The following is a 14,551-nucleotide window of genomic DNA, read 5'->3' on the forward strand; positions in this document are numbered from 1 at the left end:
ATTATATATCTATAAATATAAGATTTTGAATTCAGATGTATATATGTTTTGATCCAACTATCTTAATTGGTTTGAAAATAAGTTGTTTCACATGAGTCATAACTCATAAACATTAGTCATTGAGAAGCCATGTTCATTAATTCTATCAACCATGATATATAATGTCAGAAATAAATATTCATACAGCTAACTTTACAAAAATAATATCAAAAATATACTGAAAATGTTATGTTTTCGATATGAATAATATAATATCGATCAAAATCTTATTCGATATACCAAGATTTCGCTATGATATACCAGATCGTTTGATAAAAACAAAATAGCTAGAACAAACAAAATATATATAATAGAACAAACAGAATATATATAATGATCTATTTGTTCGAAATGCTAAGAGATGTAATTTGAAGTGATGACATGTTTTAGAATCTCAAACTAATTAACAAACATTCATAATTAGTTACATAATCCAACAATTAATTATAAATAATTCAACCCAGATCAGGAACCGTGAAATACTCATCATCGTCATCTTGTTGGATCTCGATTCTTGCCTTCTTGTATGGCGGCACGTTGGATTTAGTCTGCCTGTATGAAGAATTAGCAGCATAATTGTTGTTAAGCTGAGGAACTTCCGCAGCCGCAACATGATCATCTGCAAGCAACCACTCAAGTTCACCAAACTCCAGATGTTCTTTCTGCACATAAGAATATTAATGAATTACAAACATGATGTGAATACAAATATACAATAATAATACCTTGTCTGATGATTCAAAGTCGGAGAAACGCAACAAGTCGTCGACACCCCATGGAGAAACAGGTTGTTGTTGAGTTGGTGGGTGCGATGGCTTTGATGATGATGATGTTATTGAGTTTGGAGGAGGAGCATCGTTGTTGTTGTTGTTATTGGAACGAGAACCTAAGGCGACCCGAATGCCGGTAGCAAGGAACCTTTGGTGGTCGGCAGCATGTTTGTTTGCAGAATGAATAGGTTCATCACAATCTTGACAAAACAGAGCTCTGTCCTCAACACAGAATATGAAAGCAGGCTTCTCCTGTAGTTATAATAATACATACTTGTTTCAGTTCAATTCACTTCAATTCAATTCATATTAGATTAACATACTTGGCATATATCACATGTTGGAAGCTTGGTAGAAAGACATTGAAGAAGAAGCCTCTGATGTTTGCTTGCTAGTTTATTAGCTGCGTGTACTTCAAAATCACATTTTGAACATAACGCAGCCTCATCCGCGCAGCATATCACCGTTGCCGGTGCCTTCTCACACACATCGCATTGGATTTTCATTATCCAAATCTACCTACATAGAGACAGACAAATCCCAGTATCCAAAAACTTTACCACTTCAGATTGCGGGAGAATCAGAGAGTATCCTTTGTGAGAGAGAGAGAATAAGTGATGGAGAAGAATGAGATATCATATATATTTTTAGTGGTGTAGAATGGAACAAGTGAGCTGTAGATAAGATATATTAATGAGATCATGAGATGCATGGTTGATAATTTATTATTTATTTTAATTATTAATTAATTAATTAATTAATAATAGTGAGTGAGAAAGTAATGGTAGGAAAGGAGATGACGGACAGGAAACAAGAAAGGCAGCGGAAGAAGTAATGGCCCCAAATTATTTTGGCATTGAATTGAAAGATTTTATTATTATTATTATTGTGAAGCCGTACTTCTCTCTCTATATACTAATTGTTAGCAACCATTCAATAATCAAATATTACTTTTCAATTATTATTATTATTTGCTTCAAGTTGACAAATATGAAAAACTTATATATATTAAGAATTGACCAAGTAGTACAAATAATTGAATAATTGACAACTTTAACAAGATATTAATCACTCTTTTTATATTAGTAATTTTAACAAGATATTAATCACTCTTTTTATATTAGTACTCTTCAACCCAATTAGCCGACATTAGTTAATTTTACTTCTTCTAGTACATGGCTGCTGACTTTGGATTGCAACAATATTTTTCCTATCTCAACTCTATAAATTTGAACAAAATCCATCAATTTGGACAACTCAAAACTGTCAGGAATTCATAAATATATATTTGTTTTATTAGTGAATATAAAATATAATGTATAAAAATATGAATGTTTAAATCATAAAACATCAAATTCAAAGTATTATAAATGAATATCTCAGTGTAAGAAATCGAGTAATAGAGTGCTTAGAACATTTAATGTATTAATTCGAAACATAACCCGATTCGAATCCGAAGTAGTAATTTGGATTAACTAGTTTGAATTGAACTAACTTCGGATTTTTATAAGTTTGTCTAACTAAAAATATATTGTCCAATTTTCTTTTACTAGATTGTATTACACTACAAAATATATATTAAATTATAATTGATATTAAATTATAACTCAATTCTTATGTTTAATTTTTTTTAGAATTATAATTCAATTTTAGTTCTTATATTTTAAAAAATATAATAAAACAATTTGAATATATATTATTTATATTATTAAAATAATTGTTTGACACAACTTATTAAACTTAAGTATTAAGTTCAGAACTCAATTTGCATAAAAAAATATTATTTTTATAGATTAATTTACTAAATTAAAAAAATTACTTGTTCAACTTGTTAACTCCCTAAATAATAAAAATAAAATATTGGTATTTTAAATTCTTAAATTAAAATAAAAAAAAATACGATTCAAAATTTAACTTTCTAACATTTTTCCTATTTTTTTTTTTTTTTTATTTATCTTAAAATCTTCATATTTGAGTATATATCTTTCCTATTTTTTTTTTTTTATAGAAACCGAGAAAGAAAAGCAATGAACAAAAAATAAATGTTTTTGGATCCTATTTTTATAGGTTGTTCTCAAATTATCTTCTTTAATAATTAAGAATGTAACGAATAAAAAAACATTATAATGCAGCTTGACTTGTACCTTGTAAAGGATAATTATTATACTTTCAAATTAAGGTTCTCAAAATTTAGAATTTACTTTAAATTAAATTGATATAAATAAAAATAATATAAATTAACACAAAAACAAAAAAAAACAAAAATTATAGTGCAAAAGTGTCGCCAAATACATAAATTATTGTTGTCATAAAATCATTATATTATTATTAAGTTTTTTTTGTATTATCAATTTAAAATATATATAATTAAGTATACAACTCATGAATAATAATAAATAAATGACACAATAAATAAGTTATATATATAAAATAAAATTATCTATTTAAATTAATAATAACTTTTTGTTATTTATAAATATAAATTAAATTTTTATTGTAAAATTATAAAACCAAATTTTAATAAAATTATAAAATTTAAGTGTAATAAATTTAAAATTATAAAATTAACTGGTTAACCGCAAAATCATAATTTTGTTTATTAACTTCTCTTAAACAAGATGGACAAACAATAGTTAAATAGTTAGGTCTCAATCCAATTTATTATCATTTTTTTAATTTTTTTTTATGGATTCAACACAAGAAAATGTTTAACCTAAAATCAACCCCAAATATATGTAAAGAAAGTGTTTATACACTAATAAAATTCATTTTCTTCTTACCAAAATAATACGAAGGATTACTTTAAAAAATTGATGTTTTTTTTACGTATTTTTAAACCTACAAAATGTTTTAAATAGACAATATATTTAGTTTTTTTTTAAATTTTTTTTAGACTTCATAAATAATTAATTAAAGAATTTTACAGCTTACAACTTTATTTTTTATATAACAAATATAAAAAATATTTTTTTTACTAAAGAATTTATTTCCCCATATATATATATATATATATATTAATTAATAATTTGTTTTAAAACATTATCTAAAACATTACTAAAAATAATTATTAAAACAATAATAATAAAAAACATTAATAGAGATAAAATAAATAATAAACTTTTAATTTATCTTATATTTATAGTTAATAAAATATAAATTTATTTAAAAATACATATTTTAAATAATTATGTATTTTTTAATGTTATATATATTTACATTTATTTTATTATTATTAAAATTATAAATATTTTATTATTAAATTTATTTTATTTTATAAATAAATTAGTTTTATTACTTAATATTTTAAATATATTAAAATAAAAAGTTATTCAAAATTTATTTTAAAATAATTTAATTAATTAAAAGTTTTTGAAAATTCAAGAGATTTAAAAGATACAAAATATAATCGTTAAAATGTAAAATATCCAAAATATTATTTTAAAATTTTAATTAATATTATTTTAATTATTTATATCTTAAACATTTATATATATCATTAATTTTTTTTTTACTTTTTCGTTTTTATATAAAATAATATTTTATTAATAAATTATTAATTTTTTTCATATATATATATATATATATATTATTACAATTGTTTTTTAATTTTATTATGTTGATATTTTAATTTTTATTTTTTTATATTCAAATTAAATAAATATAATAAAAATATAATATATATATTTATATATATGAGAAATAACATAGAAATTGGTATGGATTATATAGTAAAAGTAATAATAATTATATTTTGAAAAAATAAATATTTAAAAGGTAAAAATAATAATTTAGAAATGTGATGTTGGTTACTACTCAGTTAAAAAACACTAATTTAGAACTTTTATTTATTGAATGTAAAGATTAATTTATAATTTTTATTTATTATCATATTGAATGTAAACAGTTTATGAAAAAGTTATAGCAACAACTATATAAACCAAGCATATACATTCTGAGGGTAAAATATTAAATAAATTATTTATGATTTTATAAATTTTCTGACCAAAAGTTGGAAAATTGGGTAAAATATTAAATAAATTATTTATGATTTTATAAATTTTCTGACCAAAAGTTGGAAAATTTTAGGAAAAAAATTTAAGGGGAAATTCAGAGACCCATCATCCTGGGATGGAGTGATCATCTCAGATGATCAATCTGAAGAACGAAGAACAGGTCAACATATTTAGACCTGAAGAACCATATCATAACAGACGGAAGTGGTTTTGATGGTAGGTGGCTCTTGTTTGGATGCGATGTCACAACTTCTTTAAAGATAACACAGTTCGGAAAAGAAAGCACGAGCTTCTATGCAAACCAAAGGTCGTCTATCAACAAAGTGCTAGAGAGGCTTTTAGACATGAACCAAGATGTTTGATATGGATTTTGAACTAAAACAGTGAAGAAAAAATAGGATTAGATGCATTTTGACACTGAACATTGAAAAGTATTATGAATTTTAGATTTCTGCTTAATTTTGCATGTAAAACTTTGTATGGAAAGTTCTGATTTTGACACTAAACATTGATCCGTATTATGCATTTTGACACGAAAAAATTGTATGAAAAATTCTGATGAAAATAATATAATGGTAGTAAAAATGAAAGAAGATAAAATAAAATAACACATATAAACCACCCACCGCTTATAAAAGATCTATTTGAGGACAAAAAAATAAATATTAAAAAGTATAATATTTAAAAGGTAAAAATAATAAAAGATCGATCTGATATAATATTTGAAAATTGTATTATTTAAATTATACTTAAAAATTATATAATAAAAAATTTATGTTATAATATTATTAGTTAGAAGAATAAAATAATAAAAAGTAAAATTAAAGACATTATCAAACGGATTTCTATTATAATATATATTTATAAAACATTTTAGTATTTTGTATGTAATAAAAATACAAAATATTTTATTACTAAATATTTTATTTCCCTATATATATATATTAATTAAAATTTTGTTTTTAAAACATTATCTATAACATAATTAAAAAAATAATTATTAAAATAATAATAATAATAAGAGATAAAATGATTTTAAGACAAATATATTTAAAAAAATTATATTAAACAGATTTATATATATATATATATATATATAATAAAACATAATAGGATTAATAAATTAAATAGTTATAAAATTATATAAATATAAGAAATAATTATAACAAAATAATATAGTTTTTACAAAATTTATATAATTAATTGTTTTGTAATTCAATTATTTAAAATATTATATTTCTTAAATAATATATTTAAATTGATAAAACAAATTATTTAAAATTCTAATATTTATTATATATTATTCTCTTTTTTTTTGTTAATATATATATATATATATATATATATATATATATATATATATAATTTTTAATCTTAATATATATAACAATGTATTTATACATTTATAATTTATTTATTTATTTCTTAAATTTTAAATTAAAATTAAAGTTCATTTTTGTTTATTATAATCTTTCATTTTAATATGTAAATTTTAATTTTATTATTTTTTAATAAAAACAATTTATTATTGTATACAAGTTATTTATGATATTTATATTCATAAATTTTGTTCTTGATATATATTTAAAAAAAATATTTTTAAATATTATCAATAATAAAACTTGTATTATATATTTAATTATCCAATTATAAATATGATTTAAATATAGTTATATTATTAAAACTGATTATAAAAATATTAAAATAAGTGATATTTTAATTAATTATAAAAATTAAATTAAAATATATATATTATAAAAATAATTATATATATATAATAATAATAATAATATACTTTCAAAAAATGAATTATTAATTATATTTTTGTTATATATTTATATTAAATTTATTTATTTTTAAACAATTAGTTTAGTTAATAATAATTATTAAAATTTTAATAATTTTTTTTTTTTTTTGCTAATTTTAGTTATAAATATGACCATATTAATATTTTATTGAAATAAAAATATTTATTATATATTATATATATGATAAATTATGTTTTAGAAGAAATAATAAAAATATTAATATTTTTAAATAATTATAATTTTTAATGTTATATATATTTAAATTTATTATTAATGTTATTAAAATTTATAATTAAATTTTATTTTATTAAATTAAAATTAGTTTTATTATTTAATATTTTAAATATATTAAAATAAAAAGTTATTCAAAATTTATTTTATGATAATTTAATTAATTAAATTTGGTTAAATAATTTATAATATATTTTATGTAATTATATTTAATATATAATAATAATAATAATTAATATAATTTGTAATAAATATTAGTTTTGAATTATAAATTTGAAAAACAATAGAAAGATCCAACATATAATAAATATAAGTTTTGAATAAATAAATATGATTAATAAGTATTAAATTTGAAAATAAATACATTATTTAAAATATTTAATTAATATTATTTAATTATTTATATTTTTTACATTTATATCTAATATTAATTATATTTTTATTTTTATATAAAATAATACTTTTTTTATTAAATTATTTATTTTTCATATATAAATATATATATATAAATAAAAATATTATCACAAATGATTTTTATTTTATTTATATTATATGATTATATTTTAATTTAATTATTTAATTTGAATTTTGTTATATTCAAATTAAATAAAAATATTTTGTAATTTAATATGTTATAATAATTTAAACTAATATATTTTGTTTAAATATTAATTTATTTAATTTAAAATATTATTAAATATAATATATTATTAATTAGTTTAAAATTAAAAAAAAATGATCGAACAAACTTCTTTAAATTTTAATTTGTTCTTGATTAAATATATATATTTGTCTAAATATTTGTTATTTGGGTTTTAATTAAAAATGTTAAAAATTTATATATATATATATTTAAAATATTCAATTATATAAGTTTTTTAAAATAAATATATATAAAAATATAATAAAATAATAATATTTTATATTTAATATGTATAAATTACAAACAAATTTAATATATATTGGTAAAATATATAATTATATAATTTATTTTTAAAATAAATATATATAAAAATATAATAAAATTGAATTTAATAAAAAAATAATATTTTATATTTAATACGTATAAATTACAAACAAATTTAAAATATATCTGTAAACTTTGTCCAAGTAGTTTGTTTGACCGATCATTGTTTTTGTTGTCATTGGAACTCATTTATTTTAATTTATTTTGAACTAAGTTATTTTAGAAAAAAACTGAATTTTAAATGTTAACAACGAAAATCATCGCGAATAATAATGGTGGGAAAGTCTGAATTTTAGCGACGGTTTTAACAACGAAAACCGCCGTCGATAATAATTATCAACCACGGTGTAATTTCTCCGTCGCTGATATTTTTTTATTAACCGCGGTTTTTTGATCGCCGTTGTTAATAATAATTATTAATCATGGTATAATTTTGTCGTCGTCAAAATTCGTCGCTAATAACCTTAATTCTACTATTGTGAGAATAAACTATACAAACATAGACCGGTGGGTTGGTTTGATGTTTTATTTGAATTATTTAAATATTTTTTTTTATTACTGGTAAATTTAAATATTTATATTATATATATAACATAATTATTTTTATTGTTTTAAATGATTTTCCTGGCTTATTAATTTGTTGGAAGGAGTTATTTCTAGATAATTAATTAATAAACAAAATATAATATAATATTTCATATCTTAATATCTATTTGAAAATACTAGAGATGATAAAAGATTGGATAGTATATAGTGGCCATTGATAGTCTCTTTAGGCTGTTAAGTTTTCAACATCAATATCAATTAGTCTCTTTACTTATTAAAAAAATAACTCATATAAAGGAAATGACCATCATCAAGATAAAAGTATTCAAGTATTTTTATTATTTCTTTGTTTGATTAGTTATTAAAAAAATAACTCATATAAAGGAAATGACAATCATCAAGATAAAAGTATTCAAGTATTTTTATTATTTCTTTGTTTGAATTAAGAGAAACGCAATAACATTTTCAAGAGTTCGAAATGATGTGGAGTTTATTGAAATGAAATTATCTTTGTTTGACGCAGAGGCTTCTTTGGATCAAATTGAGGCTTTTGAACGTGGAGGCGAATTTCCACTTATGAAAAAAAAAATGGTTAATTTATCAAAGATTGAGCATTGCATATTAGAAAGTCACTATTACTTCTTATTAATGCGTTCTAAGTTTTGTTATTTGTGTCATTCATTTTTGTTTTCATTCTAGTTGTTGTTTTTTTTATTTTTATCTTGTTGGTTTATTTATTTTTTATAAAACTTGTTTTGCCTAAATCTTGAACTATTGTAATCCTTTATCTTTTTTAGATTTTTTATTATTTAATATCATTATATAATTAAAAAAAAATAGTTTGCATGAGTTAGACAAATTTAAGCATTTTTATTTAGGTATGTCTTTTTTTTCTTTCTCTATTGTATTTGTTTTATTTTGGATATTGAAAAAATATGTCTCAATATTAACAAGGTTAACATATTATAAAGGATCAATGAGAAAAACAAAAAATTTAATATTATTGAATGTGATTAAAGGAAGAAGAATATTAGATGGGAGGATAATATAAAGAAAAATAAAATTGAAGAATGAGAAAAGATAACTTGAATAAAAGTTAAAGATTTATAAAGAAAAATTAGGTAAGAAATTAAATTTTCTTTTATCACTTTGTTATTGCTACAATTTGTTGGTGTTTGAATGATTTTGTGTGATGCATTTTGAACTTACTGTATTACCAAAATTGTATTAGACATTTAATAAATAACTTTTTTTGTTTTGTTAAAACATCAATCACTTAAATTTTGGGGAGAAATTATAAAATTATACTTTTTTTACATTTTTTTATTTACATAAATCAACAAATTAAATTAAACAAATTATTTTAAAAAATCCAAAAAATAAATAGTATTACATAAATATGATTAGATTGAGTATTATATTATTGATTTAATGATTAATAAGATAAATTGTTGTGATTGCTACACAAAACAATAAATACATTGTTCCAAATATAAGAAATCTTTATTTCTAAAGTTAACTATCCAAAGTCTCTATATATATATAATAGATATAACTTAAAAAATATTGTAAAGTTGTTGGTCAGTTACCCAGCAAATGTTTTATAGGCATATTAGGTTTTGAAGGATTCATAGGTTTCTCAGCACTACACTTGTTCCGAAACAAGTTCTCTAAGCACATAATTTCTGGGTGGGTCTCTATCAGTTTTAGTTTTTGAAAAGCCTCAACAACTTCAGACATTGTAGGCCGACAAGTAGAATCAGGCTGCACACATTGCACAATCAACCTTGTAATCTCTTGTCCATCTTCATGATAATATGTTGGATCTTTCTGTAATCTCTCATGTACAAGAGTCTTCTCTATGTCATTTGAAGTAGCCAAACATCCATCAATTGACTCAATTTTCAATTTTTCAGATATCAAACATTGAAGCAACAACCCAAAAGACAAGACATCATCCTTTGTTGTCCAAGTGCCTGCCAAATGATCTCAAATCATTGTTATTCAACAACCACTTAATTATTAAATTCAACATTACTTCCTAAATTAAACACACAAGTCAACATAATAAATTCAGCACAAAAACAAACTAAACTACTAGAGTTAGAAACAACTCTTAAAAGGGATCCGTCTAAATAAATTTTTTAAGTTAAAACTGGTTAGCTTACATCGTATGTCATTAGCTGGTTCCACTTGATATTGTCTTCCCAAGCTTGGAAAAATCCCACCAACAATCATGCCAAAATCAATCAATTTTGGATTATATTCCTGTATATCAATTATAAAAATAAATTATCTTTTCTTTAAATGAAAAAAATGAAAAACAATTTAAAAAAATCACAATTTCAATTTTATCAAAATAACCTCATCTAACATTATATGAGTTGAACGCAGATTACGAATAACGAAAGGGTTCATGCGATGCGGTACAACATGCAGAAACTTGAGGAGAGAAGCCACTCCACACGCAGCTTTAATCCTATGTAGCCATTTAAAATCACCTAGATATAGAAAAGCATCAGTTAGTATATACTCTATATGTTGTCAATGATGCACCAGTTAGTATATTTTCAAGAGTTTAGAAATCTAAAGGACACACACAATAAAAAAATAAAATGCTACTTCCATAAAATGAAAAGAAATATACCACTTGACAAGAGATTTTGCATGGAATTCTTAGACTTCACGAACAATACAATGGCAATATGTCCATCTTCAATGCAGTAACCCATCATCCTAACCATCCCAGGATGGCATATATACATTTCATGATGTAATAGTAACATTTCATCCTGTAAGCAAGATTGTTGTAGTTAAAATTTATATGTTCAACAAATAAAATTCATAAACAACCGTACCCCTAGTCTGAGTAAATTATGTTCTCGGTCTTGATCATTGTCCCATATCTTAACAATGAGGTAACTGTTCCCACTAACGCAACACTCCTGAACTCCACGGAAGATTTTGCCAAACTGAAACTTTCCAATGTAATTCTTTTTGCTGAAATTGTTAGTGAAGTATTTCAAGCGGCGAACAGTGAATCTCTCGATATCGTTCATCATAAATCGGTGAAATCATCTGAATAAAAAGACAATGTCAGTCTTCAAGAATATCTCAAATTGAAACTGTTTATCTGTTTCGTAAAACATTTTTACAGGCATTTTTATGAGTCAGAAAGAAAGAGCAAATAGTAAAACAAAACTATCTCAGATAAGCAAAAGTTAAGAATAAATGTGTACCTATTTGGGTATCTCTATACTTCATATCGCTAAATGGTTTCTTGTTCTTCCCCATATCAAAAGAGAAGTAGGGGTAGAGTTTCTTGATCAAAAGTTCTTTTTGATTCTGAAGAACACGCAGATGTAATAGTTTATTGACAACTTCCTTTATTGACGGCCGATCTTGACATTTATCAGATGTACAAAGCACACCTATCATTGAAAACTTTTTCCCATCAACATCATAGAAACATGGATCTTCCTGCAAGCTCTCGTGAACCAATGATTCGCAAAGCTCATATTTTTCATGTGCCCATTCGCATACAGAAATCTCACCCATACAATACATTTCTTCCGTGATGATTTTTTTGGAAACTAGGCTTAGAAGCATAACACCAAATGCATAAACATCACTCTTTTTTGTCCAGGTTGCTGCAAGAAAGAATTTCAAATATTAAGTGATTACTCTATTTTAAAATGACAAGATGTCAAAATTAAGGGAATAATTTTAGTCAGAAACATAAAAACGATACAATTTATGGGCTTGCTGGAGTATAAATAAAATGATCAACAACAACATATTTCATGTAAACAACCGATTTAAATAACAGACATGACCAGATTCTTTTGAATCCACAATTTGCACCTGCAATAGGCTTATACCAGCTTAAACATGAAGTGGCTTGGACAAATCATTTTTGTGGATAACCTGAGTCCAATCAGTATTGATAAATTCATAATGGATTGAACACTACTTAAAAATGGCACTCTTCTGCTCAGAAACAAAATGTTCTTCAATATTCTGTAATTTCTTTTTTAATAAGTTGTGCAACAGCAGGTTTTCTATTTTGAATAAACTGTGTAACAGAATGTGACAGTTACTGGTAACAATTGATTAAACTGAGAGTGAACTGATTCTGGGGGGAAATAGTTAAATACCGAATGAAAAAACTGAGTGAACTTATTCTGGGGGGAAATAGTTAAATACCAACTGAACAGGAATGAAAAAGACTATCGATCAATTTGTAAAACTCTTCAGGTTAATTCCTATTCTCTCTACTCTTATTCTATGTCCTATTTCATTCTAATCTCTTCTATCGATTGCAGGCCCTGTAATCAATCTTATTCTCTATTCATCTAAACTCTCAGCTATTCTGCCGTTACTAAGATACTGCCCTTATCTGGAACTACCTGTTATAGAAGTATAATTCTCACTATATCCCATAGTTAGCACAGGTAATTTAGAGAGAGCAAAACAAAATTGACAAACCTATTTGAGCTGGCAAGTCTTGAAATAAGTCTGGGTCTTTGTAAACCAAGCATCCAAAAGAAGGTTGAAAAGAATATACGTGCCTATTTGGAAATATTCCACCTGTTATCATGCTGAAATCAACCAACTTCGGGTTGTATTTCTGCATGTAAAAAAGAACAAAAGATAAATATGCTAACAAAAGCGGGTCTTAGAGAAAAAGAAAACATAATGTTATTGATTGTTTATATTCTTCTTATTGGACTGTGAAAATATTAGATAACAAAAAGTGCAGAAAACTGACCTCATCCAATAACACATGTTCTGCAGCCAAATTGCAAATCACAAATGGATCAAGGTCTCCTAATCTAGCTTGTAAGAACTTGAGGAGGCAGGCAAATGCAAAGGCAACATTAATCCTTTGTACCCATGTAAAATCGTCTAATATTGTAGAAGATAAGTTAAGATATAGTTGAAGGATATATAAGGAAAGAATTTGAAATTTTCATGCCAGATGAATTGAAGATAAGAAAAACAATGCAGTTTCAAATTGATAAAACATATATGCTTTATATTTGTAAGAATAAACTAAAACAAAGAACATGTTTTTATAAAAAAAAAAATCTTAGATTTAGATTTTTTCATGTTTGCAAGTTGTGTAAGAACCTAAGCAAATCAATGCAGATACCTAGTTATGAATAAAAATATTACTTGATATTATAGTGTCCTCGAATTGGAGAAGCCAAATTCAGATAGACCACAAACATCGTGAAATTAACTGTTCATCATTGTTTTAAGTTAAAAATCTAATCACTCAAGAAATGTTTAAGGGTTCAAACTTATTTATGAGACAATATATGTTGTTAGAAGAAAAGTAAAAACATGAATACGGTATGGATGTAAAAACAATATGTTGTGATTGTAAATAGAATAGTAGGGTTAGAGTAAATTTGTATAAAAAGAAAGATATACAATCCAGAGATCATGTAATAGAGATACATTGTTAAATATATCTTTCAATCTCTATGGCTTTGGTCAATTCTACCTTTTTAACTATATTTTATAATTTGGTTTAATAACACAATACAGTTAAACCTAAAGTAAAATTGTGTAGAAAACAAACCTCTTGGGATAAGGTTGAAGAGTGAATCGAGGGACTTGAGGTTATAAACAACAGCAGGTGGATGGTCTTTGTCTCGACAATATCCATATAAACTGGGAATGCATGTATGCACAAGCCTTTCATGCCGCAGCATAATGAGTTCATCCTGCGAAAATATTATTGAAGTTACTTAAGACTAATTAAGAAGAGACAGAAAGGGAAATAGAATAACAACGTGTCTTGATAACATGAATACCATCAATCTGCGTTCATGATTTCCGAGGGTAGTTTCATCTATTTAGGTGCATCCCATGTCTTGATAGTGAAGTGTTGATCATTAAGAATCCCACGAAAAAGCTTACCGAACTGATAAGTCCCAATGCAGTTCTCTTCTCTGAAGTTATCTGTCATTATTACTAAGTCTTTGTGTGTGAGTAGCTTTGGTTCTTCTTCCCCTCTTCCTCCTCTTCCTGATGAAAACGAAAAAACATGTTATCCAATGTAATGTAGAATGTTATAATCGACTAAGCCTAATAGATATAAATGTTTCAGAGAGCAAATAAACAAGTGTGCCTAACTAAATCAATCGATCGACAATAGAGAAAGAG

General features: G+C 23.5%; 3 protein-coding genes across 3 annotated transcripts; all 3 read right to left on the minus strand.

Annotated features, from left to right (window-relative positions):
* Positions 1-401: 401 nt before the first annotated feature.
* Positions 402-1,429, minus strand: LOC124938572 (B-box zinc finger protein 24-like). The gene is made up of 3 exons (XM_047479041.1): positions 1,133-1,429; positions 765-1,061; positions 402-701 (listed from the first exon to the last, which is right to left on the minus strand). Exons 1-3 carry the CDS (start codon positions 1,313-1,315, stop codon positions 495-497), a joined length of 687 nt encoding a protein of 228 aa, XP_047334997.1. The 5' UTR covers positions 1,316-1,429; the 3' UTR covers positions 402-494.
* An 8,526-nt stretch (positions 1,430-9,955) lies between these two features.
* On the minus strand, positions 9,956-11,433 carry LOC124939475 (serine/threonine-protein kinase BIK1-like). Its single transcript, XM_047479948.1, has 5 exons — positions 11,233-11,433; positions 11,022-11,166; positions 10,739-10,875; positions 10,543-10,642; positions 9,956-10,350 (listed from the first exon to the last, which is right to left on the minus strand). The coding sequence occupies exons 1-5, from the start codon at positions 11,431-11,433 to the stop codon at positions 9,956-9,958; spliced, it is 978 nt and encodes a 325-aa protein (XP_047335904.1).
* LOC124940626 (G-type lectin S-receptor-like serine/threonine-protein kinase At1g61360) lies at positions 11,030-13,286 on the minus strand. The gene is made up of 4 exons (XM_047481148.1): positions 13,146-13,286; positions 12,863-13,004; positions 11,614-12,024; positions 11,030-11,452 (listed from the first exon to the last, which is right to left on the minus strand). The coding sequence occupies exons 2-4, from the start codon at positions 12,972-12,974 to the stop codon at positions 11,433-11,435; spliced, it is 543 nt and encodes a 180-aa protein (XP_047337104.1). The 5' UTR covers positions 12,975-13,004; positions 13,146-13,286; the 3' UTR covers positions 11,030-11,432.
* Between the last annotated feature and the right edge of the window lie 1,265 nt (positions 13,287-14,551).

Source organism: Impatiens glandulifera, chromosome 5 (assembly GCF_907164915.1).
Source record: "Impatiens glandulifera chromosome 5, dImpGla2.1, whole genome shotgun sequence".
NCBI classification, from domain to species: Eukaryota; Viridiplantae; Streptophyta; class Magnoliopsida; order Ericales; family Balsaminaceae; genus Impatiens; species Impatiens glandulifera.